Genomic DNA, 26513 nt, shown 5'->3' with positions numbered 1-26513 from the left:
ACTTGTCACAAAATGTTCTTTCTCTTATAGGTGAGAAAACACCCGTACTTCAAAAACAAAAACAAAACAAAACAAAAATCTGCCAGTTTCACTCATTTAAACTCTGGCTGCAAGATTCTGATCACCCTGCTCTTATGTTCCCCAAAATAATACTAATTCAGTCGTCTATGTATCAGTTCTCAACCCACTCAATAAACCAGACAGGATGATGGTAACCGTATTGCCTACTTAAAATTGTGTGTGTGTGTGTGTGTGTGTGTGTGTGTGTGTGTGTGTGTGTGTGTGTGTGTGTGTGTGTGCCCTCACAGAAGGAAGGTCACAAACCAATGATTCTAAAGACAGAACAGAAAGATACAGTTGGAAGATGAATGATTGCGTTTTTATGATGCGTAGTAAAACGACTTCTTCTTCTTCTCTTTGTTGGTGTTGTTGTTGTTCGTGTGCGCGCGTGTGTGTGTGTGTGTGTGTGTGTGTGTGTGTGTGTGTGTGCCTTAGAAGTCAATTAATACATTAGCCATACTTAAAAAAACATCTGAATTTCATTTAGAACTGAGATTCTAAGTTGTAAGGAGGAATCTTATGCACAGCCAGAAACATGTTTCCCCACTTTCACAATGCTGAGGTGTCAAATCCACAACCCCCAACAAATGGTTTGTTACACGCGGGTGTGAAGGGCAAGCTTTACTTACACAGCCTCACACACACTAGATTTTTAAAGTTTTTGGGTACAGGGGTTTAGCCACAGATGCAACATCCACTTTTGATAAAGATCCCTCCACCTGTTTATTTCTTAAGAAATTAAGCATCTTTATTAAGCTCTTATTTATAAATGTCTACACAATAATAGACACTGTGTGCTCTGTGACATTATAGTCTTCTACTGCTGCTTCCATCGGTTTGCATTTTAAACTCCCGGCCTTTCAGTTTGTTATGAACGACTTTATATGTTGATGATGAACATCAAGTTCACCAGGGAAGACACAAAGGACAACTGTTTGCCTTTCCTGGACTGCGCCGTGCACATTGAAGAGAACGGCAACCTCAACATCGAAGTTTACCGGAAGCCCACACACACGGACCAGTACCTCCTCTTTGACTCCCATCACCCTCTGGAACACAAACTTGGAGTAATTAGGACCCTACACCACCGAGCAGAACATGTTCCCTCTAAGCCTGAAGGAAAAAAGAAGGAACACACACATGTAAAGGAAGCACTCAAAACGTGCGGCTATCCTAAATGGGCGTTTTTAAAGTCAGCAAAGAGGCAAAGAAAAGAAGACCAGACACCAGCGAAGGAGGATAAGAAGGACAGACGCAACAACATTGTCATCCCCTATGTAGCCGGTGTATCAGAAAAACTCAGGAGAGTTTTCTCCAAGCATGACATCCCGGTGCATTTCAGACCCAACAACACGCTCAGACACAAACTGGTTCACCCGAAAGACAAAACACCAAAACACAGACTTAACAATGTGGTGTATGCTGTACAGTGAAGCGAGGAATGCTCAGACCTCTACATTGGAGAGACCAAACAGCCACTTCACAAGCGCATGGCACAACACAGAAGAGCCACCTCCACAGGACAAGACTCAGCAGTCCATCTGCATCTTAAGGATAAAGGACACTCTTTGAGGATGCCAATGTTCACATTTTGGACAGAGAGGACAGATGGTTTGAAAGAGGAGTGAAAGAAGCCATCTATGTCCTCTGTGAGCGACCATCTTTGAACAGAGGCGGGGTTTACGACACCAACTCTCTGCCATCTATAATCCAGTTTTGAGATCCCTTCCCAGACGCCTTAACGTCCACTCACATCCTGGGCCATCTGATCTCAGGAATTCGCATGATAAGGTGGGGCCAGGTTTCACAATGAACCCACCCGAAACTCTGGCTGATTGGGACCCACACCCAGTTTCACACCTTGGCTCAGGCGATTAGAGGATCATCAGGGGGTCCTTTTGTCCCTCTGTGGGGGGTCACTCCCACTAGGTTTATATCTGGGACTCTCCACCATTTGACCTTAGAACTGAAGAAGCTTCTCGGATGAGAGGTGAAACGTCTTCAAGCAACTTAAAGAAGTCCAGACGCTTTTCTTTGCAAGCTCCTTTGACTACGATGACCTGGATGACTGAGAACCTTCACAGATATATGAATATAAAACAGTGTGAACAACAAAACATCAGCTTTGGAAACTTTGATGTAAAATTCTGCAATTGTTTTCTCAGATATAGCATAAATCAAACTAACATACATCAGTGTATTATTAATGTGCACACCAACCTGCTGTTAAAGATAATTCATGACTGTTCAAACACTAAAATCATGCCCATCCCTCCTGATTGTATACACACACACACACACACACACACACACACACACACACACACACACACACACACACACACACACACACACACACGTGTTACAATAAACAGCTCTTATGCTTCTGTATGATTCTCAGTGCTTTCCATTTGCGTGTCCACAGGTTGCTGTAAGTGGTGCTTGACTGCAGTTTGCTCTCATTTCAAGTGGTTTGCTGTCACAAAGCCAACAGGAAGTCCGGCCATGGTTGAGCCAACTGAAGATGGGTGGCGTCCTCGTTTCCTCTGTGAGTGCGAGAGGACAGACAAAGCAAACACCGTTTGGACAGCATTAAAATATTTACACTGATGATTAATGTTGTGTCTTTGCACCTGTAGCGATACATGTTGGAAAATGGAGACTTTAGCCACCAAGACTGACGTGCCTGGAAACTTCCCTGTGAGTACGCCCACAAAGACAGGAAACAGTTTAGCCACCGCGGTTAATCCTCCATCATCATCATCCAGTATTTTTCACATCTTTTCTTCTGCTGTTTCCCTTGTTGTCAGTCACGGGGTTTGTGACTGAAATGCGTGTGGTCGACGGGAAGCCTGACGAGTACGGCCTGAATCATTCCATCAACACCGGACGGAGTGAAACCTTTGTTGAAAACAGATTATATGGTAACGTTGCATTTAGCTTCAGTAAACTGTGAAGTTACAGCAGCAGATTTACATCACGTGGCTTCACAGGAAGTAGTCTGGACCTCAGCGCTGAGGTTCAAGCAGCTCTGCTTGCAGACGGCATCCTTCCTGAAAATGTTCTTCATCTTCCTCAAACCAGAACTTTTACATTGGTGCTGAAGTTCTATATAAAAACAGCCTGAAATACAAAGTGATGTTGTGCACTGATTACCTCACACTTTCCATCTTTCCTTCTACAGAGGAGTGTCCGCCTGAGTGTTTTGTCTGATCTGTTGTTGATCGTCTCATTGACACTGCATGCAGATCTGACACCAGGGCTGGACTGGGACAAAAAATGGTCCCGGGCATTTTGACTGGAGACCGGCCCACCAGGTATTAAAGGAAAAACCATAAAGCCTTTGAATGAAAACAAACGCAGGGTTGAGTAACCCCGAACTGTCCAACTCGGAATATTCGGTTTCAGAAAGGCTGATAACAATTAGTTCAGTCAACGCGGAGTTGCTTTAACCCCAAGTGAAGCGCGCGGACGAGGATACATAAAGCCCTGATAAGCGGAGCACAGATTAAGCGAGTCACCATGGAGACGGAGGGAAAGAAGGCGCGGTCAATGTATTTCACAGCGCTTGAGGCCGAAATTCTGATGGCAGCATATGCCGATAACATGCAAATTCCGCGGAAAAAAGTAACACAGGCTCAGCTGCAAAAGAAAGAGAGCATGCATGGCAAAACATAGCCGACAGAGTCAATGCGTGAGTGTTAATATAAACATTGATCGAGGGATTTCCACCCATTTAACACGTTATTTTATCATATGTTATTTTATTTGTTATTTTATACATTTTATTTTGTGATGTGATGTGAGCGCAGGTGCAACCCAACAGGCCCCAAACGTTCCTGGCAGCAAGTAAAAATGAAATATAAAAATATAGTCCAAACAGGTAAGGTGTAATTGTATTATGAGCCATAGTGCTTGGTCTGTTTGTCCCATGTAAATCAATTGCAGTTAGAGGCTACATTAATTTCCTTTCTGTAAGCACTTATTGAAATTATCTGAGCACATTACAAGTACATATTTGCTTACTCTGTATGCTCAAATGTGACCTGTTATAGCCAACAGAAAAAAAGCGGAGGCCCGAAAAACAGGTGGGGGTCCTCCACCACCACCACTCACAGAGGCTCAGCAGTTGGCCCTCAGCCAAAACAGTGGGCGCCCTGTGGCCGAAGGCATCTCTGCGGGGACATCCTCTGAGTCAATAACCCCGCAAGACACAAGTGCCTACATAAGGGGTAAATTCAAAATAATACATGATGTGCATACATCCTTTCTTCACAGTCACCTTTGCAGTGCGACACATTCATTTGATAAACTCTTTACCATAATGGATTATTTTGTAGTGAAGTTATTTTCCGACTGATTTTGCCTTCCCTCAGTCTTGGTTGTCTTTGAGAGCATAATGACAATGAAGTGTAAGGTGACTGGTATGTTTGTTAATTGCCATTTGGTCCCTTGTAAGTTATAAGTGACCTGTATAAACCTCATATTCTATCAGTTGATGGTGATGGTGTACTGCATCTGGTGCAGCCTCCTGTTGAGCCAGACCAACATGCAGTTGTGAGTAATACTCCACAGATTATATGAGTGTACAGTAGAACAGCAATGTTGTCTATTTCTTTACTACAGGAAAATAATGAAGAAACATTGACAGCTGTTACAGAGGAGGAAGCAACAGAGACACTTTATGAGGTTTACATCTTTTAATACTTTGTGTACAGGAAACACAGGCGACCAATAAAGCCAGTTGAACAAAAAAATCGGTTTATTCTTCTTTCAACATGTTGAGGTGATGGGTCAAAAGAAATGATTGTGACATATGGTGTCTCTGACTGCGCTTCCATCTTGTATGTCCGTGGGAGGGTCAGGATGTTCATGGTTTGGATCACTGCTGATGTTTGGTTCAGAAGGACACTGTTCTCCTCTAATTGTGGCAATGTTGTGAAGAATCACACATGCCACAATAATGTCACATGCCCTTTCTGGGGTGACCCTGAGTCTTTGCAGGCACTGGAACCGGGCCTTAAGCATTCCGATAGTCATTTCAATTCTGGCTCTTGTCCTGCAATTAGCCAGATTATATCGCTGCTGTGGGCCCGGTTCAGGGTCAGGGTAAGGGGTAAGCAAATAGGGTAAACATGGATACCCCCTATCACCAAGCAAGTAGCCAGTGAACTCTCCTAAGACAGAAGGGTACACTTCAGTTCAAATGTCCCTGAAGCAATTGGTCTTTATATATTTTAAAGTATTCTCAACTCACCATGTCCAAATTTTGTGCTCAGTGTACATTCACGGAATATTTGTGAGTCATGGACAGAGCCTGGCCACTTGGCTTCCACATTTGTGATAATGTTGGCAGCATCACATATGATCTTCACAGTGCAGAGAACACAAATTAGCATCCATTACTATAATGAAATAATTTGTTAGTTTGAAATGCTACAGGGAACCATGTACCTGTACATTAATGCTGTGGAAAGACTTCCTGTTCATATAGTCTCCTTCATTTACTGGAGGAGCAATGATTGGAATGTGAGTGCCATCTGTACAGCCAATCACGCCTGGGAACCCTGAAAATAAATGTAAAATTTAAGTAGTAGTTCAAGTATCACCACATCATGAATTAAGTTTTGGTCATCCTGATACCTGCAATTTTGTGGCATCCCTCTTTGATAAATCTTGTGGGTCTATGACCGGGGAACACCACAAACGAGTACACGAGACGTTTCAGTGCAACTGTAACATTCCTGACTGCCCGACAGACGGTAGCCTTGGAAACGTGCTCAGCGTCACCAATATTATACAGAAAGCTAATTAGTAAGAGTATTGTTACTCTCCGCAGGAGTAGTCCAGCAGTAGAAATCAGTCCAATAACAAGGTGTGTAACATCTAGCAGGGTGACAGAAAAACCCAGGGTAACTTCTAAGGACCTCAACGTCTCTCTCACATTGCGTTTTTTAAACATGCTTCCATTTGTCACTTCAGTCTTTACTCTGAAATACAGGAAGAGAAATCATGGCTGAAACAATTTCTCATGAAACCAGGGGTGTGGTCCAACAGTCAGTTTGGTGAGGAAGGTTCCTAACTGAGAGAAGTGACCCAGAAGTATCTGTGTAGCAGCCACAATGAATCCAGATCATGAGCTTTATTAACTGATCAAAGTCTCTTCTTTCATCTTCTGTATCATTCAGTTTGCATTGGTAATGCCCATTATTGTAATGCTTTTTTAAGACCAGCAAAACTTTATTTCACTTTGGGTTAGCTGGGATAAGTGATGGATGGAGGGAATTTTACTTCAGCCACAGAAATCCTAAACAGGAAGGAGGAGCAGAGTTACAGTGGATCACTATCCAGCAGGGAAACAAGGTTTATTTCAATTTCTTGGCCATGAGTGAGATTTACTGAGTGGGCAAATTAGGGAGACGACACCATCAGATCCCGAGCCCTCCATGTGTTAATCAAGAGACGGCTGCTGTGCTACATCCATAAATAATGAATAAATTAGGAGCTAAAGCTGAAAGGACAGTTTATTTGTACCATCTTCACGTGAACACATTCAAGAACATCACAGATGAAGAAACATTAAAAACTTCCACACTACATAAAGCAAGAAAAATAGTTTTTCTTTCAGGTGGTTTCAGAAAAACAGAAACATCAAACATCTCCAAGACTCTCTTTGAAAGAACTACAAACCTTTGTTCTCATGGTCCAATCATGAGTGAACTCCCCGATGAAGCCTTGTGTGCTAAAACATGTCAGAGTTTTAAAGGTTAAACATGAGTTTCCAAAACGTTTTGCTGGAGAACAATGAACTATTTGACTGAGTTTCAATCATTTACAGACGAGCAAAACCAGGACAGAGAAAAAAGGACCAAACTGACTCAGTAAAACAACAGAAAAGAAGATCCCATGTAGATCTGTATTATGTAGAAGTTCAGCCCAGCAACCAGTTCAGTTCAACACAAGTTTAAATGATTCTATCTGAACTCTGTGGAGCCTGATCTCAAGCTTTTTGAGTCTGACACAGAAACCAGAGGATCTTTCTGTGTCTTCAGATTCACTGTGATCCAGTGATGGGAGTGATTTCAGCCCTGAGTGATCGCGCTGATGTTTGCACAGAGCAGACAATGAGGTGAATGTTTGGGCACATTGGTAACAGTGAAACAGTTTATTAGTAACGTGGGATCGTTTGTGTGCAGAGTATGAACTGAGATTCCTGAAGCTCTTGTCACATTGGTCACAGCTGTAGTTTCCTTCCATGTGTGCACGTTCATGAATGTTACGATGACCTGACTGTGAGAAGCTTCTGTCACAGTGTCTGCACTTGTGTGGTTTCTCTCCTGTGTGGACTCGTTTGTGTGATTTAAGCTTCCATGCAGTGGTGAAGGATGACCCACACTGATCACAGAGGTGCTTTTTAACCCCACTGTGAATCAGTTCATGTTGTTTTAAATCACTTGGTGTGGTGAAGCTTCTCCCACATTCTTTGCAGTATTTCAGTTTGTCTCCAGTGTGTCTACGTTGATGTACTTTTAGGGTATTTTGCCGACTGAAAGTTTTTCCACAGAGGTCACAATGAAAGTCTTTCCCACCACCACAGTGATGACAGGGTTGAGAACTGGATCCATCTGTGTCGCTCTGCTTCTAAACAAAGACACAAAGACAGTGTAAGTCAGTCCTTCAACATTTGTATCCTGAACGTCGCCTGAAATAAAGAGCATCTCTGCAGACGTCCAACTACATTTGACTGTTTCAGTTAACACACTCAGTTTACTGGGCTGCAATAACTACAATACTACCACCATAATACTACAGTAATACTAAAATCATAACTGAAAGGAAAATCTGAATAATCACTCAGAGCTGCTTTTCCATGCAGTAGAATTGCTAACATGCTAACACAGTTTAATGAGCAGAGTTGTTCCAAACAGTCAGGCTAAAATGACAAGATAACAATATAAATACATACCTCACAGTAGCTGCACTTGTAGAGTCTCTTTCTGGTGTGGATCTGTTGGTGTCGTCTCAGGTCATGTGGAGATTTAAAAGTCTTATCACACAGGTCACATTGATAAGGTCTCTCCTCAGTGTGGGTAAACATGTGTCGTTGTAACTGTGCGTCTGTTGTAAACTCTTTGCCACACTGTTCACAGCAGTACACATCATGTCTGGTGTGAATGCGTAGGTGTGTATTTCGGTTCTCTCTCTGGCTGAAAGTTTTTCCACAGATGTCACAGCTGTATGCCTTAATTCCAGAGTGGGTAACTAGATGACTCTGTAAGTTGCTACTGCGAGTAAAAGCTCTGCCACACTGATCACAGCTGTACGCTTTAACTCCACTGTGGATGAGTTGGTGTTGTTTTAGGGAACCCTTCAAGGAAAAAGACTTTCCACACAAGTCACAGCTGAACGGTCTCTCTCCAGTGTGGATGACCTGATGCTGTTTTAGTGAAGCCTTCTCAGTAAAACCCATCCCACACTCGTCACAGCTGTATGCCTTAATTCCAGAGTGGGTAACTAGATGCTTCTGTAAGGTGCTACTGTCAGTAAAAGCTCTGCCACACTGATCACAGCAGTATGGCTTAATTCCAGAGTGGGTAACTAGATGACTCTGTAAGTGGCTACTGCGAGTAAAAGCTCTGCCACACTGATCACAGCTGTACGCTTTAACTCCACTGTGGATGAGTTGGTGTTGTTTTAGGGAACCCTTCAAGGAAAAAGACTTTCCACACAAGTCACAGCTGAACGGTCTCTCTCCAGTGTGGATGACCTGATGCCGTTTTAGTTTAGCCCTCACAGTAAAACCCTTCCCACACTCGTCACAGGTGTGTTTTTTCTCTCCCTTTCCTCTGTGAGGTTTGTCGGCCTCCTGAGAGCGCTGACTTCTGGCTCCATGTTGGTCCTGCAGTGACAGAGATACAAACAGAGGCAGTGAGTGAAATGCAGTCGTGGAACAAACTCAACCTTCAAACTCCATTAACACTAGTTTTAAACCTGAAGGTGGAGAGTGGCACCAAACACCTTAAAGGTCTCTTATCCCCACCTGCTGGTAGTTCTAACACATTACATCCAACCTGCTGTTAAAGATAATTCATGACTGTTCAAACACTAAAATCATGCACACACACACACACACACACACACACACACACACACACACATTATTTTATAATTTAGATTATTTTGTTGTTTCCTATTACATATTTCTATAATTTGTATAGATTTATACAGAATTATTCAGTGATAATAAATCCTATGTTTGTTTATTCTAAAGGAACCCCGTTAGCTTCCACAACAGATGTTGCTCGTCTTCCGTCAAATACTCACATAAAATATTACACAATAAAGTGGATTCAAGATATCCACATAATTTCACTCTTACATCCACAGTGAGGTTTCACAATTGTTCAAATATAAGCAATCAATAATAATAATAATAATATCAATAACATTGAGGCACATTACACAAATTTCAAAAACAAATCGTGTCTTACAATATTTACAACAACTAAAAGCTCTGTAAATCGGCTTTTAAGTGTTCATTGAAGTTTTGAATAATTCTCTAATTTTTTAAGGCAACTTATTCCACTTAAAAGTTGCTCTAAATGTAACAGTTTTACAAAACGTTACTTTTAACTCGAGCATTTACTAAATTGCAGCTTGTTGAAAACTGTGTAATATGATGATGTATTTCATCTGGATACTGCAGCTGAGCAGAATAAATGTGGTGTGTTTAACAGAATTGCTTTCTTTAGAACTACAAGTAAGCCATAGAATATTTTAGCCTGTACAGGAAGCCAAGAAAGGTTATTATGCATTTGATCAATATTAGTATAGTATGAACATCTTCACACTAATCTGGACGCCTTATTCTGGACTAACTGAAGTCTGTTAAGATCTGTCTTATTAGCTGCTGACCAAATGATTGAACAATACTCCAGATGAGACATTACTAGTGCATTAATGACATCTTTCATAATGAAGAAGTGATACACAAAGAGCATTTCATAGCCATAGCTATGCCTTGTCGGCAGAGTTATGTGACATTAGTGATGTTTGTACTTTCAGCGTTAACTTGGTTTTAAAGCCTTTAAAATATACGCCGTTCAATAGTCGACCTTCATCTGACAGAGAATGTGATGATTTTGTGGATAATTAAAGTCAGTCATATATCCACAAACACAACAAGCTGAAAGTCAGTGATGCTGCTCGGTTTGCAGTCCTGAACATCACGGCACAAGCAGGATTCACTGCACTGTTAATGTTAGCTGTGTTATATTGCTGCCTCTGTTCGGTGGTGTCGAGCCAAACGCACTTTAACGTGTGTTTGAACGAGCTGACGGTTCACTCGTTAAGCTGAAAGAAAGATGCTTTAATCACAGCAGTCACACATGTGTCCACTGCACCATCTGGAACTCTTCTTGTTTACACTCGTAATAACACAAACACTAAATCCTGCTTCTCTGGTGCTGTTGTGTAGCAGTGTGTACACCTGAGACTGTCACCTGTCTGTCTGTCCTGCACTCTCTCTCTGTTTCTTTCTCTCTGATTGTGGAATAAAAGTATGAACATGTGTTTATAAGTTACACTTGTGTTTGAATCCTGCAGCTTATCACACATTTGATTTCCATGTGTGACGACTGCAAGTGTCCAGAGTGAGGACAGACTGAGGGACCCACTGCTGCACATCATCTGTGAGGCTTTGCAGCCCTGATGATCCACCAGGACAAACTCAGCAGTGTGTGAGGAAGAGGAGGAGGAAGAGCCAGCAGCAGCTGACAGATGGAGGGAATAGACAGACTGTTCCCTGTTTGTGAAGGACTGCTAGGAAAGTTTAACATAACTGTCTGTGCTGAATCAGTCTTATTAGGTAATGTTCAAATAATGTGATCAGCCCAGTGTTTTCAGTGTGGGAGAAAGTACTCAGGGCCTTCAAGTTACACACTATGAAAGGCAGCAACAAGTTTAATGTTCAGAAACCTAAAGTCTGTATCAGCAGCAGAATGGAGCTAAAAATAAATGTTGGTTTCAGTTCTATGAAGCTTTGAGTATTTTGGATCAGTAGCTGCTGTGTTTGTTGCATCATATTGCTGTAACTGTTTATATGCTTTATATATTCTGAGGTAAGTTGATCTATAGTGTTACATCATATTCTATAAGGATGTTATGTGTTTGTATACTTTCTGCCCAGTTTGACCCATTTAGCAGAAGTCAGCCTGTTTAAGGCTCTGATATCTATTCTGTGTGACTTACAGCAGTTATGACATGGTCTGATTTTCTCACCCAATAAAGGAATATTTCATATATCAGTCCACTCTTCATTCTATCAGACACAGTTATCACACCACAGTTATCACCCCACTTCCCCTGCCGGTGGCGGACTCCCTCGGGTGTCGGTGCGTTGGTGGTTCTTTGTATCTGGGGGTGGGCATCCGGGTACACACCGGCTCACTCCTTGGCGGCCGCTTATTGGGGCTCGCTCGGGCCATTTCAGAGGTGGGGTGCCCCCGGCCTCTCGGCCTGGGGCTCAGTCACTCAAGCACAGCTGGCTGCCGGCGGAGCTCACGGGCGCGTCACTGCAACTCCCCCTGGCTTCTGCTCCGCGGCTGCTGAATGAGCCCTCATCTGGGACTCTCCTTAGCTCTTACTGGGACAGTGGCACAGCTTCCCCTCTGTGGGTCTTCCTTGGTCTCTTGTGTTCTGGGGGCCTCTGGATGTCTGGAGTTTTGATCTCCTCCATACCTGCTTGATACCATAAAGGACAGGGCTGTGGCCCCCCCACACTCCCTAGCAGATCATTACATGGAGAAACCTTTGGAATGCAAGCATGCTGATCCACACAGGTATGCACACATGGGTATTCACAGACGCGGACTACAGCTTTCTTGGCTGCTGCCTCAAAGCACACTGTGCGCTGTCTATCTTGAGTGTTGCACAATATCGTTTATTATTTAGTAACTATTGATATCTACTGCTAGCTAGTTTATTGTGATGGTGCTTTTTTTTTCTATTATTATGTTGCTCTTTGTTGTTTGCTGTCTCCTCTGTTTTTTTTTTCTCCATACAGGTGACCCAGGAGTTTTTTTTGTTTGTTTTTTGTTTGTTTTTTTTCTCTCTTCCCCCCCTTCTCACCGTCTCTTCTCCCCTTTGGTTTTCTTTCTTTCTCTCCCCCTCTTTCTTTCATTCTTTCCCCCTGTCCTATCCCACAGTTATGTCTGTCCCGTTTGCAACTGAAAATAAAATAAATTCATAATTATAATAAAGGTCAATCAAATGGACCAATATGGCAAGGCCATGAAATTCAAATTCAAATTTTATTTGTCACGTACACAGTCATACACAGTACGATACGTAGTGAAATGCTTGGACAACTGCTCGTGACCTAAAGAAAACAAAAAAGGAAAAGGCTATGAATAAGATAGGAAATAAATATGAAAAATTAAAAAGGGTAAATTTAACTAGGAAGGAATAAAATATAAATTAAGGTTAAAAATGAAATAACTGTACAACACAAATTAGAATGAAGGGTAAATTTAACTGGGAAGAATAAGATAAAATATATAAATTAAAGTTGAAAATAAAATAACTGTACAACAAAATACACAATACACAATATAGAACTATATAAGAATGTATGAAGAAATATAAATAAATATATACACAATAACAGCAGCTGTACAAGTATTAACTGGAAATGAAGAATATAGTGACCAGTGTTGTGCAAAACCAAAGTCCAGAATGTCCAGTGTGTGTGTAAGAACTGTATGTGTGGGTCAGTACTGTGTGGTGGTGTGATTGAGAGACCGTATCACCTGCGGGAAGAAGCTCCTCCTCAGTCTCTCTGTGTTGGTCTTCAGGGAGCGGAATCGCTTTCCTGACCTCAACAGAGAGAACAGTCTGTTGTTGGGATGGCTGAGGTCCTTCACCATCTTCCTGGCCTTGGTCCGGCACCGCCTGCTGTAGATTGAGTGCAGGTCAGGGAGCTCGGAGCGGATGGTGCGCTCAGCTGACCGCACAACCCTCTGTAGAGCTCGTCTGTCCTGCATGGTGCTGTTCCCGAACCAGGTTAAGATGTTTCCCGCCAGGATGCTCTCTATGGTGCACGAGTAAAAGTTCCTGAGCACCTTGGAGGGCAGTTGGAAGTCTCTCAAGCGTCTGAGGTGGTAGAGACGCTGTCGGGCCTTTTTCACCACGGTGTTGATGTGACAGGACCATGACAGGTCCTGCGTGATGTGAACTCCGAGGTATTTGAAGCTGTCCACTCTCTCCACTGGGCACTCGTTGATGACGGGGGTCTGGTAGTTCCTCTCCTGCTTAGTGCTGAAGTCCACTATCAGCTCCTTTGTCTTACTGACGTTTAGAAGGAGGTTGTTCCTCTGGCACCAGTTCTCCAGATTCCTAATCTCCTTCAGGTAGGCCGTCTCGTTGTTATCAGAGATCAGGCCCACCACGACGGTGTCGTCAGCAAACTTGATGATGGTGGTGGAGCTGGTAGTGGCCACACAGTCATATGTGTACAAAGAGTACAGCAGGGGGCTCAGAACACACCCCTGGGGGGCTCCAGTGCTGAGAGTGGTGGAGGCTGAGACATGTCCGCCCATCCTTACTGCCTGTGGTCTGCCAGTTAGGAAGTTGGAGATCCACTGACACATAGATGAGCTGAGTCCCAGATGCTCCAGCTTGGTGGTGAGTGTGGAGGGAATTATGGTGTTAAATGCAGAGCTGTAGTCTATGAAGAGCATTTTAACATAATTCCCCCTTCTAGTGTCCAAGTGAGTGAGTGATGTGTGGAGGAGATGAGAGATGGCATCGTCTGTGGAACGATTTGGACGGTAAGCGAACTGTAGTGGGTCCAGTGTGTCTGGTAGTGAAGAAATGATGAAGTCTCTGACCAGGCGTTCAAAGCACTTCATCACTACTGAGGTGAGGGCTACAGGGCGATAGTCATTGAGAGAAGCAGGGTGGGGTTTCTTCGGGACAGGAACAATGATGGACTCTTTGAAGCATGTGGGGATCACCGACTGAGATAAAGAGATGTTGAATATCTCAGTGAACACAGGAGCTAGCTGGTATGCGCAGTCTCTGAGGATACGACCTGGGATGCCGTCTGGTCCTGCTGCTTTCCTGGTGTTCACTCTCTTGAAGGCTCTCCTTACTTCATGCTCGGAGATGACGAGCACGTTTCCGGTGCTGGCAGTATCTTCCTGTCTGCAGCCGTTAGCGCCGCTAACACAAGCATTGTTGGAGACCTTAGCTGCAGCCTCGAAGCGAGCATAGAAAGTGTTCAGCTCGTCTGCCAGAGTCACGGCCGCGTTCGTCATACCGGTTGTTGGTGCTTTATAGTCCGTTATTGTCCTTAGTCCCCGCCACAGGCTCCTAGAGTCACTCTGTTGGAGTTGTGACTCTAGTTTCCTCCCGTAGCGCTGCTTCGCCTCTTTCACCGCCCTCCGCACGTTATATGACGCGGCTTTGTGCGGGTCCATGTCCCCCGTCATGAGTCCCGTGTTGTAGGCAGCGGTGCGGGATCTCAGAGCGTCGCGGATGGTTTTGTCCACCCACGGCTTCTGGTTGGGAAACGTTGTGATAGTCTTTGTCTCCACGGTATCATCCGCTAGTTTCCCGATGAATCCCACAACCGCTTCCGTAAACACGTTGACGTCATCGTCGGAGCTGTTTCTGAACATGCCCCAGTCTGCGTCATCGAGTGCGTCCTGTAACGCGGCCACCGATTGATCCGTCCAGCGCGCGACCTTCCTCTGAACCGGAACTTCCTGTTTCAGCCTTTGTTTGTATTTTGGCATGAGGAAGATGGCGGCGTGATCAGATTTGCCAAACGGGGGGCGGGATTGTGCCTTGTAGCCGTCCTTGACCGTAGTGTAGCAGTGGTCCAGTGTCCTTTCACCCCTGGTGGGGCAGGTGATGTGTTGATAAATGTTCGGCGCTGCGCGTTTGAGGTTGGCGCTATTAAAGTCCCCCGTCACAATAAGCGCAGCGTCCCGGTGTTGTGTCTGGTGCTGTGTGAGTGCCTCATGCAGCTCGCATAAGGCGGTGACCGTGTCCGCTTGTGGTGGAATATAAACGGCACTTACGATGACCGATGTAAATTCCCGAGGTAGATAAAAAGGACGACACATGATGGACAGTAGTTCCAGATTTGGTGTGCAGGAGCGTGTGAGAGGAACAACGTTCGCACTGTTGCACCAGTTGTTGTTCACCATTAAACACACGCCGCCTCCCCTTGACTTCCCCGAGTCCCGTGTCCTGTCCATGCGGTGAACCGAGAAGAACTCGGCCGGCTGGATGGCGTGGTCCGGCACCTCTGGGTTCAGCCATGTCTCGGTGAAGCAGAGGAGATTGCAGTCCCGAATGTCTCTCTGGAACTTTATCTTGGCCCTGAGGTCGTCAAGCTTGTTCTCCAGTGACTGGACGTTGGCGAGCAGGATGCTAGGCAGAGGTGTGCACGAGCTCTCAGCCTGTTCCTGACGCCGGCTCGCTTCCCTCTAGGCCGCCGCCGCTTCCCTTTGTTCTCCCTCGAGATCTCACTCGGCCAGCTCGGATCCGGAGTTAAAAACATCGAATTGTGAGTACATTGTAAACCAATAGAAACAAGAGTGTCACTGTCATACCTAATGTACCCAATGGTGATGATTTTGCCGATTTAGAAACGCTGAAAACTAACTTAAAAAAACAAAGACAAAGAAAAAGTGGTCGGAGCAGTCGTGACGGCAGCCGACCTCACCGGCGCCATCTTAATTCAATGATGATCCACTTGGTAAAATAAATCCGCTTGGCATCTTTCTTGGCCTCAAGACAACAATTCTGATGGCTATAGATCCAAACGGGACAAAAAAAAAGAAAAAAAAGAAGACAGTTATCACAGCTCCTACGTTTGCTTTTTACACATACCGTATTTTCACGACCATAAGGCGCACTTAAAAGTCTTAGATTTTCTTCAAAAAGTACGGCGCGCCCTATAGCGCAGTGCGCCCTACTATAGCGCAGTGCGCCCTACTATAGCGCAGTGCGCCCTACTATAGCGCAGTGCGCCCTACTATAGCGCAGTGCGCCCTATACCTGTTCTTTTATACCTGTATAAAAGAACAGGTATGTGCATTATGCAGAACATCGTTGTTTTAACAACCCTGAAAATGCCAAAGAGACACGCTTGCGAAGCACAGTTTAAACTGAAGGCCATCAGCTACGCGGAGGAACATGGAAATCGAGCAGCGGCGAGAGAATTTAAGATTAACAAATCGATGGTTTGCAAATGGAGGAAGCTAGAAAACAAGCTCCGGCAGGTCAAGAAAACGCAGCTGAGTTTCCGCGGACATAAGGCGAGGTGGCCCGAGTTGGAGGAAAGACTCGAGCGGTGGATCATCGAGCAAAGAACGAGCGGGAGAAGCGTTTCGACGGTCACCATTCGGCTAAAAGCAGTTTCACTAGCTGAAGAGATGAACATTGAACATTTCCAAGGAGGCCCGTCTTGGTGCTTTCGTTTGATGAAACGGTGCCATTTTTCCATCCGGACCAGGACTACGGTAGCGCAGCAACTTCCAGCGGATTATAAGGAAAAGCTGGCCATCTTCTGCTCCTACTGCAGCAAACACATCGGCGACAAACACATCCAGCCCAGCCACATCACAAACATGGACGAGGTCCCGCTCACTTTTGACATCCCGGTGAGTCACACTGTGGAGAAGAAGGGGACCAGCACGGTAGCGATACGCACAACGGGGTATGAAAAGTCTTCTTTTACTGTTGTGCTTGGCTGCCATGCTAATGGACAGAAACTGCCGCCTATGGTGATTTTTAAGCGAAAGACTTTGCCTAAAGAGAAGTTTCCAGCAGAAATCATCATTAAGGCAAATGAAAAGGGCTGGATGGATGAGGAAATGATGAAAGACTGGCTGAGGGAGGTGTATGTAAGGAGACCAGGTGGTTTTTTCCACGCATCACCATCGCTGTTGATCTGTGACTCTATGCGTGCCCACCTCACAGCCGATGTGAAAAAACTAGTGAAACAAATGAACTGTGAGCTTGCTGTCATTCCGGGAGGCCTGACAAAGGAACTCCAACCGCTGGACATCGGTGTGAACCGCCCGTTCAAAGTAAGGCTGCGAGCGGCCTGGGAGCGATGGATGACCGATGGAGACCACAGTTTCACCAAGAGTGGAAGGCAGCGCCGGGCGAGTTACGCCACAATTTGCCAATGGATTGTAGATGCTTGGGCTAACATGGCTGCTGGCTCTGTTGTTCGAGCTTTCGCAAAAGCCGGCATCGTTTCCGAGGAGCCGCACGGCACGGAAAGTGACTCTGACAGTGAAGAAAGTGAACCTGGCATGTTTGATGGAGATTTAGCGCAGCTGTTCAATTCAGACACAGAGGATGAGGACTTCGATGGGTTTGATTGATGATAAAAATGTGAGTACCAAACTTTGTTTTGCTCCTGCTTTATTTTTAAATACGCACACTTGTATGCTTGTGTGTTGTTGATGATGACGATTACTGGTAATAAAAATGTGAGTACCGAACTCAGGTTTGCTCCTGCTTTATTTTTAAATACGCATACGGTACTTGTATGCGCCCTATGATCCAGTGCGCCTTATGTGTGTGTTAAATACAGTAAAGGCACACATAACTGAGACATGATACATAGATATGATACATCTGTATACACACTGTCACAGATACTTGTCTGTGAGTGAAGTGATTAATATGATAACTATAATATTGGCCATATCATATTTACACTGACTTTAGTCTCATGAACAACATCAGCTAATTGTTATTTACAGCTAATCTTAAACGACTGTTCAGCACAGAAATGAAGCCCAACAATCATGTTTCACAGTCCTGTGGTCTCAGCCTCAGATACTCATCAAATCACACAGAGCTCATTTAGAAACAAATGAACTAAATATGTTCTCCTTCATTTCTGTCAAACACAGCTGTATGAAACGTTTCCAGCTGTTAGTATCATGGTTGCTAGGCAACCTGGGCAGCGCGACGGAGGCTAGACGTCCCATTTCACGAGCCTACGAGCCTCGCACTTCGGCCTTAGCGGTCTTTGAGTACGCGGCCCTTGAGGACTTTAAAGCTGCAGAACCTGAATCGGGATACAGCCATGATGATCTCCAGCCTCGTGCTCGCCAACATTCTCACCTGAGTTAAGAAGACGATCACTGAAATGGTCTCAGCAGGTCCTTTGATGACAGCAATGAAATGCAGTGGTAAGGCTTTTTGGGGATTAAGTTCGTTTTCATGGCAAAGAAGGACGATGCAGTTCATCTGATCACTCCTCATAACATTCTGGAGTGCAGGCAAAATGCTATTATAAAAACTTAAGCAGCAACTTCTCCAGGTTCCAATATTTATGCAATTCTCAAACCTTTTGGCCACGACTGTATAACCTCTTCTGAAGTTTAGTGGATATTATACATGGTTATGCTCAGGATGTGTCGGCCAGTTTCCACTGGAAACGCCTTTTGGTTAAACTGTCAGCGAGGAATTTGCATTTGCACTGTTACATTTTTATATAACTTTAATGCACATAAACAACAGCTGCTTGTTTCAGTGAAAATACATTGATGGGTTTTTAATAAAGTTGTGCAGCTGTAAAGTATTTTATCTGGTGTCAATTCTATCGTCAGCTACATCGTTATGGCAAATGTTCAAATGTATATGGTGATAAATATCTTTGGTCACATGGTCCTGCTCTGTCTGTCACCTTCTGTGTTGAGCTCATTGTTTCCTCTGTAGTGGCTGAGCTGAGTCCAAGTAGCTGAAAATGTTCCTCTGCTGCTCCGTCAGACTCTCCTCCTCCTGCTGATCAGCTGGGACACAAAACAGATCTTTGTTAGGCTCCACACTGCACTGAAGAGTCAAAGTGTCTCATATGTTCATCTGACAAGTAAAAGAACACATTTTTGTTTCCCGAGGTGGGCAACTTGTTGGAAACAAACACAAAAGGTTTGAGCACTGATACCTGCCATTGCTGCCATTGAAAGATGCAACGCCAGCAATGTGGATTGGTTTGAGTCTTGACAATCCACATTGCTGGCATCTTTCAATATGTTTGAATGCACCAGTGTAAGTGCAGCCACTCAGACTCAATGTGTTCATAGAAACAGGTGCAGATGTGTCACGAGTTCATCCAGCAGTAGCTATGGCACTTGGCCACAGGGGGCAGCAGTGGACTGACCTGCATTTGAGACTGCTCCAGCTGCTCTGTGACAGTCAGTAGATCTGCTACAAATTGCAGATCACATGCAAGTTTTGGAAATGACATTATAAATATTCCTAACTTAGCCACGGCAGCATTGTTGATGTATTACCTATATTGGCTGAAAATGTTCATTTGCAGAGAAAAGACTGAATAACAGGAGTGGTGATTCCTGTAACTTTGTGTATATAATTTGGCATTTCTTACTGATGTAGGCCAAAAATAAATACATAAACTGAGCACCTGATGGCTTTGAACTTTTGTTGTCCATCTTCCATTGGTTTGAATTTTGCGCTCCAGTACAAACACAAATCCCCCAACCCGAGGATCAGCACAATTAACCTAACAGACCTACACCTTAGTTCACAGATTCACTTTGTCTAAGGTTGATTTCTGGGATTTCACACAACCCAGGATTCAGATCGTGAATCCATGATGGGCTTGGATTTACATCATTATAAATGAAATGTGCTCTACTTGGAAGCAGCCGGCCCCGCCCCTTTTGACGGGTTGTGTGAGACTTTAAATCATCAAACTGTAAATTATAAATTAAATTGTTATTGATCCTTTACCCCGAGTCCTAAAGTGTAGATTTATTTTCTTACTCTTCTTATATTTATTGTTTGTTTACTTGCACCGCTGTAACTGCAGCCTCGTCGTCTCGTCTCTCTATCCGGTTGTTCAGTGATGACAAGACGAATCCTACTTCCGGGCCTAAAGTAGTCTGCGTTTAATATGGCTTTTGTGTTGTTAACATGTTTAATGTTATGTATTTTCTTCTATTTGATCTCAAAAAGCTCCTAAAACAGTCAGTGATCACTGTTGACCTCCCTCGGCTTTTATTACCGCTAATCATTTATTTAAGTTCAGTTTTTAAAACCTTAGGATGTAACTACAGCCCAGCCCATGCAGCAGTATATGAATGACTAACCTCGTATTGTGGATGGATTATCTCAGTTGTTCTCCTGGCTGAAGTTTGGTCCTTTTACAGCATCCTGCCATGCGATTACATTTGTTCCTGACCACCGAGAACACTCACGTTAACTTTTATCGAGTGGAAAAAAAAGTTAGCTTGTTTATATTATGCTAACATAGCTGTGTCGCTAGCGGTCACGTAGCACATCATTATATATCAGCTAGCCCAACTTCAGTAACCCTACAAACGTCACTGCTGTTTAGTTTTCTGTCTTCATTTATGCTGGAAGTGATAAGAAAGCTGTACGTTTTAATTTGTTTCCAAAACCCCGCAGTCAGGACATGCTATATTGTATTTAGATAGAAGCTAGCGAGCTAACTCCCTGCTAACTTCTAACTCCGTTAAATGTCATAAATTCCGTTTTCATGGATGCCTGGATGTTAAACTCAATTGTTACACCTGGTAGAGCAGAACGCTGATCATTTTATTAAAGATGAAAGACTTTAGACAGTTTTTCAACTCTCAGTAATGCCATAGTGATCGTTTGATATATGGACCTGCAGCGGAGTTTAGGCCCAGACACGGCTAGTGACGTCAGACTGAACAACCGGATATGCTGGACTGTCTGTAGCGGAGATGACAATAAAGTTTATGTCTGTGAAGGTTCTCAGTCATCCAGATCATCGTAGTCAAAGGAGCTTTTATAGAAAAGCGTCTGGTCTTCTTTAAGTTACTTGAAGACGTTTCACCTCTCATCCGAGAAGCTTCTTCAGTTCTAAGGTCAAATGGAGGAGAGTCCCAGATATAAACCTAGTGGGAGTGACCCCCCACAGAGGGACAAAAGAAGAAGCTTCTCGGATGAGAGGTGAAACGTCTTCAAGTAACTTAAAGAAGTCCAGACGCTTTTCTATGCAAGCTCCTTTGACAATAAAGTTTACTTTGACTTCAGCAGCGCGCAGGCGCACCGAGGGCTCTCGCGCTCACTTTATATAATTTAGAAAAAACATCGGTGCAGATTATAAGTCTGTATCATAATATCTGTTTGTTGTGTTGTTTTTATTTTGTTTTGCGAGTTGGTTATTAGATGCCGCTGCAGCCAGCCAGAGACTCCCCGCCATAATAAACTACGTATTCTCTTATTGCTGTTACCAAGTTCCTGTGAAAAGCAGATTTTTCCCACTGCTGACTCAGCTGGATCAGGGAGAGTGACTGAGGCAGATATTGAGCTGTCAGTGTTTTTATATAACATTAAAGTCCCTGAGGGTATGGCACCAAGCACCATTGAGAATTCCCCAACACTGTTTGACAAGTTTGACGAGCATCTTGACTTTTGGTCTTTGGATATTAACAGTCCTGGATATGTGACTTCTTGTTTAACAGAAATGTTACAGAGAGCATTTGCAGTGCAGCCTTTAATTGGTAGTAATTCACATTTTTTAGATTTCGACATAAAGCAGATGCCTCAGAGAAATCACTAATAACACTAAGGGCTGGACGGATTTGATTTGCATTCTTCAAGAAGAGTGTGGTGTCATCAGCTAGCTGGCTGATGATGAGCTCCTTATCAGCTGTGCTGATTCCTTGTATAACAGGTCAAATCTCGGGGTGGAGTCTTAATCATTTTAATTGAGCTATTGCCATTCGTGTACAAGGTTTTGATAGCTTTACAGAAAAATGCCAAATTTTTCCAAAGAGTGGAAAATAAATTGATGTTCAATTGTATCAAAAGCCTTTTAAAAATCCAGGAAGAGAATGAAGCTATAGTCAGATACCAAATCAGAGTAATCAAGTAGATCTAAAACCAGTCTCATGTTCTTAGAAAGGTGTCTGTTTCTCATAAAGCCTGATTGTGTCTCATCGATAATTGTGTCCAAGAACTCTTTCATTCTGTTAGCAAGTACTAAAGCCATAATCTCATAGTCATCATTGAGCAGACAGATGGATCTCCAATTATCAATAAGAAGTAAGTCTTTGTTTGGCTTTGGAATAAGTGTTATGAGACCCTGAGTAAGAGTAGGAGGGAGGATGTTATTCTCTACACTTCCTATGAAAAGCTGCAGTAAGAACGGAGCCAGGAGATTAGAAAATGATTCATAAAACTCTGCAGTTAAACCATCTGTGCCGGGAGATTTGTTGGCCTTAAGTGCAGAAATAGGATTACAAACGTCCTCCACAGTCAGAGGGCTGTCACAGTGACTTCTATCTTCCACAACAATAGTTTTTAGGTTTTTAATATTATTGAGAAACAGCGTTGAGACATATATATATATATATTCTACTTTTCTAAATGATTGACTATTTCAATGGAGAACCTAAATGACACGGACCCGTGTTTGTTATTACATATCTCTATTTTGAATGTGACAAGTCTATCATTGCCTGTTATTCATAGGTATTAACAGAGTTTGTGGCCTTTTTTCCTCTATAAAAGCTAATTGACTCTTTACAGTGGCCTGCTATGGTTAATAATAACATGTTCAGTCATGAGTGAAATCAAAGCTTTTCTTCACTTTAGCATTTAACATTCCCAACAATATAATGTGATACCTTAATTAAAACACAGCTAATAAAACACAATTTTCTTAATGCAAACATCAGTGACTCAACATTAGCAACCAAAGGGTTCAGTCTGCAGCTCACACTCATGTGAAGCTACAGCCTCCCCCTTTAGTCTCTGTCATCCTTCTGCTCCTGCACAAACAAAGCAAGACAAAACCTCCACCCTTCTTCTACAGGCTGGGTGAATTGTTGTGGACATTCACTAATCCTAAAGTCGGCACCGTTTTTGTCTCAGTATCAAGTCAGTTAAACTTTTAGTCGTCAGTCCGTCACAGTCCAGTCACATGCATACATCCACACACATTCATACCAGATATTGCTGATAATGGAGTCTCACGCGCAGCCTATTCGAGCCTCCATCACCAGCAAGATGACGTCATCATTTTAAAGGAAAACAGCTCCTTGTTTTTGGACTGGATTGACTCGCTGCAATCCTTTTAGGCTCAGGACTTCTCATGTGATCAATGTCACATATAAGTGAATTTCTCCCAAGCCCATTATAATCATGGAGAAAAACACTTTGCCACTGTTTCCAGTAAGAATATTTTATAGCGCTTTAAAGTTCAACCTCTCAGGTCTGGATTAAAGAGCTGATTTGTTAAATCGGGAACTCACAAAATACCAAAATATCACCACCGGTGGATCACACCTCTCAGATGTTCTTATCTCAGTGCACTGTAACAAAAGCACAAACAAACGCAACCAATAAAATACTAATAAAGTAACAAATACTGGGGCCCATTGCAAACATGTCCAAGCATAAAACCATCTTTCTCTCTCTTAGAGAAAGAAAACAATCCAAACCTCACTGATAAAATCAACCTAGTGTCAAGCAAAACCCAAAAATCAACCAAAACTTCACCAGAAAGTTTTTCTCCCTCCCGGGACAATATTGTGCAGGAATACAGGCACCGTAACTCCTTTTGCACTGACAAAAACATGTTGGATTTACTTGATTCAATAGTGGACACTGGTTGCACACAAAGGTTTTGCTTTGGCAGAAACTTAAACAACTGAGTTAAATCAACACAACCTTTTCATATTCAGTAAAGCTGCATGTTGTGTTCATAAAACACGATTGAAACATGTTCAGATGGAGTAAGTTGAGCTCCTGGAACATTTTAATCCTTCAATTGAAATTGAATGGGTCTACAACAACTACCATCCTCCTATCTCTATCCTGGTTGCAGCAGGGCTGGGAAATAACCCTGAAGTGATAGGTTACCAGGCAGGGTACACCCTGGACAGCTCACCAGTCTATCAGATAGAAACACACAGCCGTTTACATTCATGGATAATTTAGCCCAGGACCTTCTTACTGTGGAGCAACAGCACTAACCAGCATGCCAACAATGGAGGAAATACAGGAAAGCTATGATTTCCTGTATTTGAGGCAGAATTATTTTGTTCTTGCCCTTGACAGGTTAATCCACAATAAATAGCAACAGCATGCATGTGGTGTGTGTGTGGTTGTCTGCCTCTTATAACTCCAGTGATTTTCCTGTAGTTTGAAATCTTATGCGGTGTTGACACAATAATTTGTTGTAAACCAGGAAATTCCCAACTGTGGTAGAAAGCACAGCTTAGCCTGAGAAAATGTTCAAAGTAAAGTCGTCACTTCCTGATTTCTGCTTCACTGATAAATATTGTCACACTGGGGTTTTTGCAAATGATATCAGTGAGCACTGTGTGGCAGCTGGAGTCAGACAACTGAAGCTCCCACAATCAAGACCACAAACAGCTTTCAAAGGAGATTTGAAGCTTTTCTGGCAGCAAGCTTCATGATTTATGGGACTGGAACTGGAACAGAAACTACCTGATCACCAATGGTGAGCTGGCATGGAATTATTTTTATGACATTTTATCAAAGTTATAAATAAGCATGCCCATTAACACATAGTGAGTGAGCATGTTGTCTTCCCACGCAGTGAACAGCGGATGCTAATGTTTTTGTCACTTTTTACAGAGTCAAACTCAAAGTAAGGTCAGTGCTTCCACGCTTTAAACGCTGCACGCTCACACTCTCTCCACACTCGATAGATTATCCATTGTTCATCTGCACACAGCTGCGGTTTTAGTAACGCAGTGTGCTTACGGGAAAGTAACAGTAATCTAATTACCTTTTTTGCAATAGTAATCCCTCACTTTACTCGTTTCTTGGAAAAAGTAATCGGATTACTGCCCATCTCTGGTCGGAGCTGTGCACTTGTGGGTTCAACCTTGTGTACACGTTTATCTTTGCTGTGTGTACTTGTACCTCTGAGTGGAAGCTGAACTCTTGAGTTCGAGTATCGAAGCATCAGCTGTGACGTTAAAGTCCAAACAGCTCGTTCATTTGACGTGCAAATGAACGAAGGTAACGCCGTTTTCATGTGGATGTGTCACTGAGACACTTTCCACATCCACAGCTCACAAAATGGGAAAACTATAGAAGTATAACAATGAAGAAGTTACTATGTTACGGGTCCCAAGGATGAAGACCTCGATGACAAATATGTTACCTGTAAAAGCAGGTGAAGAGCAGAGTAAGGAAGACACGATGCGTCTCTGCTTTCCTCCAGAACGTGTCTGAGTCTGATTTATTTCACACAAATAAATGCTATAAAACACTAAACATGAGCTTTCAATATACTGTTCAGCTGGTTCCTCATTCACATCAATTACATTTACTTATTTCACAACATCAGTGAAATATACTCTTTTTAACTGGTTCAGTTTCTCAAGTTCACACTTCTTTCCATAACAGCTACATCCTTTTATCATATCAATAAACACATCACATTGTCTTCTGCAGTGTCTTACTGGCTAAACAGTTCTATTCAATAACAGCATTGGTAAATACATTACATTTGTTCCCTCCAGTAATTTACTGGCAAAATCACTATTTAGTGCATCATGAAACACAGCTTGTTGAATCAACCCATGAATGCCTCTGTTAGCTACACAGAGTTGCTCAGAGTGCTTGTGTTACACTAGCTAATCTACTCAGTCACTTTAACAGAACTATTAACATTCACATCTCACAGAACTGATTTGATTGGAGCATTACAACACGTTTGCACAGAGCATAGGAGCGCACTGACTCTGCTTCACGAGCGCTCCACCTAACGAGCGGGCTCGCGGTGCGGTCGCGCGGGACACTCCTCTGGTTTTCTCCCGTGTTTACATATAAATAACTTTGGCGGACCGCCTTAACTCTCCCATTCACATTAACGTGGGTAACCATGGTGACAATAAACAACATTTTCGGTGCGAGCACCATGTACCGACCTGTAAAAGCAGGTGAAGAGCAGAGTAAGGAAGACACGATGCGTCTCTGCTTTCCTCCAGAACGTGTCTGAGGAAGCAGCGGAAGGTGGGCTCCACTTACTGCTCCCCGAAACCCCGGAGCAAGCACCAAAGTTCCGCCCTCACTGCTTTCTAACATAAAATGAATCCCTGTTACATGGATTTTCTATCCTCTTAAAGAAACTGAAAATAAATACATATAGCAATGAAAAATGTCCCGTTACATGAGTGTTTTACACAAAATAATATTCATGTGGTCATTCCCTCACAGGGGTGCCACAACTACACTGCTGTTTTGACAGAGACACAGTGTGTTTATCTAACTTGGCTGAAGCCAAAGTTCTCCAGACAAATTCAGTCTGTTTCTGCCAAGTGTGAACTCACTGGATGAGCGCCAGATACACAGAATCAAAAAGGGATAAATTACTTTTCTTATGTCATGTTCCCGTCACAAACTGGCTCAAGGAGAGG

At 43.3% G+C, this 26513-nt stretch overlaps 3 protein-coding genes across 5 annotated transcripts in view; all 3 read right to left on the bottom strand.

Moving 5' to 3' along the window:
- Positions 1–26513, bottom strand: part of LOC309702206 (protein NLRC3-like) — a 361701-nt gene that overhangs the window by 113773 nt on the left and 221415 nt on the right. The window lies entirely within an intron of this gene.
- Positions 1–26513, bottom strand: part of LOC309702415 (NACHT, LRR and PYD domains-containing protein 12-like) — a 325943-nt gene that overhangs the window by 279940 nt on the left and 19490 nt on the right. The gene's annotated exons all lie outside the window — the stretch shown is intronic.
- On the bottom strand, positions 6567–25498 carry LOC309702277 (uncharacterized protein). Of its 3 annotated transcripts, XM_082526870.1 has the most exons (4): positions 25256–25498; positions 18785–18890; positions 8027–8959; positions 6567–7701 (listed from the first exon to the last, which is right to left on the bottom strand). In XM_082526870.1, the coding sequence occupies exons 2-4, from the start codon at positions 18800–18802 to the stop codon at positions 7009–7011; spliced, it is 1644 nt and encodes a 547-aa protein (XP_082382996.1). In that variant the 5' UTR covers positions 18803–18890; positions 25256–25498; the 3' UTR covers positions 6567–7008. The 3 variants fall into 3 exon arrangements, with proteins under 3 accessions (XP_082382996.1, XP_082382994.1, XP_082382995.1); XM_082526868.1 differs by lacking the exons at positions 18785–18890; positions 25256–25498 and adding an exon at positions 11502–12119; XM_082526869.1 differs by lacking the exons at positions 18785–18890; positions 25256–25498 and adding an exon at positions 11502–12119 and having other exon boundaries at positions 6567–7698.

The sequence above is a fragment of the Aulonocara stuartgranti genome (genome assembly GCF_965226115.1).
Source record: "Aulonocara stuartgranti genome assembly, chromosome: 3".
Lineage (NCBI taxonomy): Eukaryota > Metazoa > Chordata > Actinopteri > Cichliformes > Cichlidae > Aulonocara > Aulonocara stuartgranti.
This window is presented reverse-complemented; position numbering and strand designations above follow the sequence as displayed.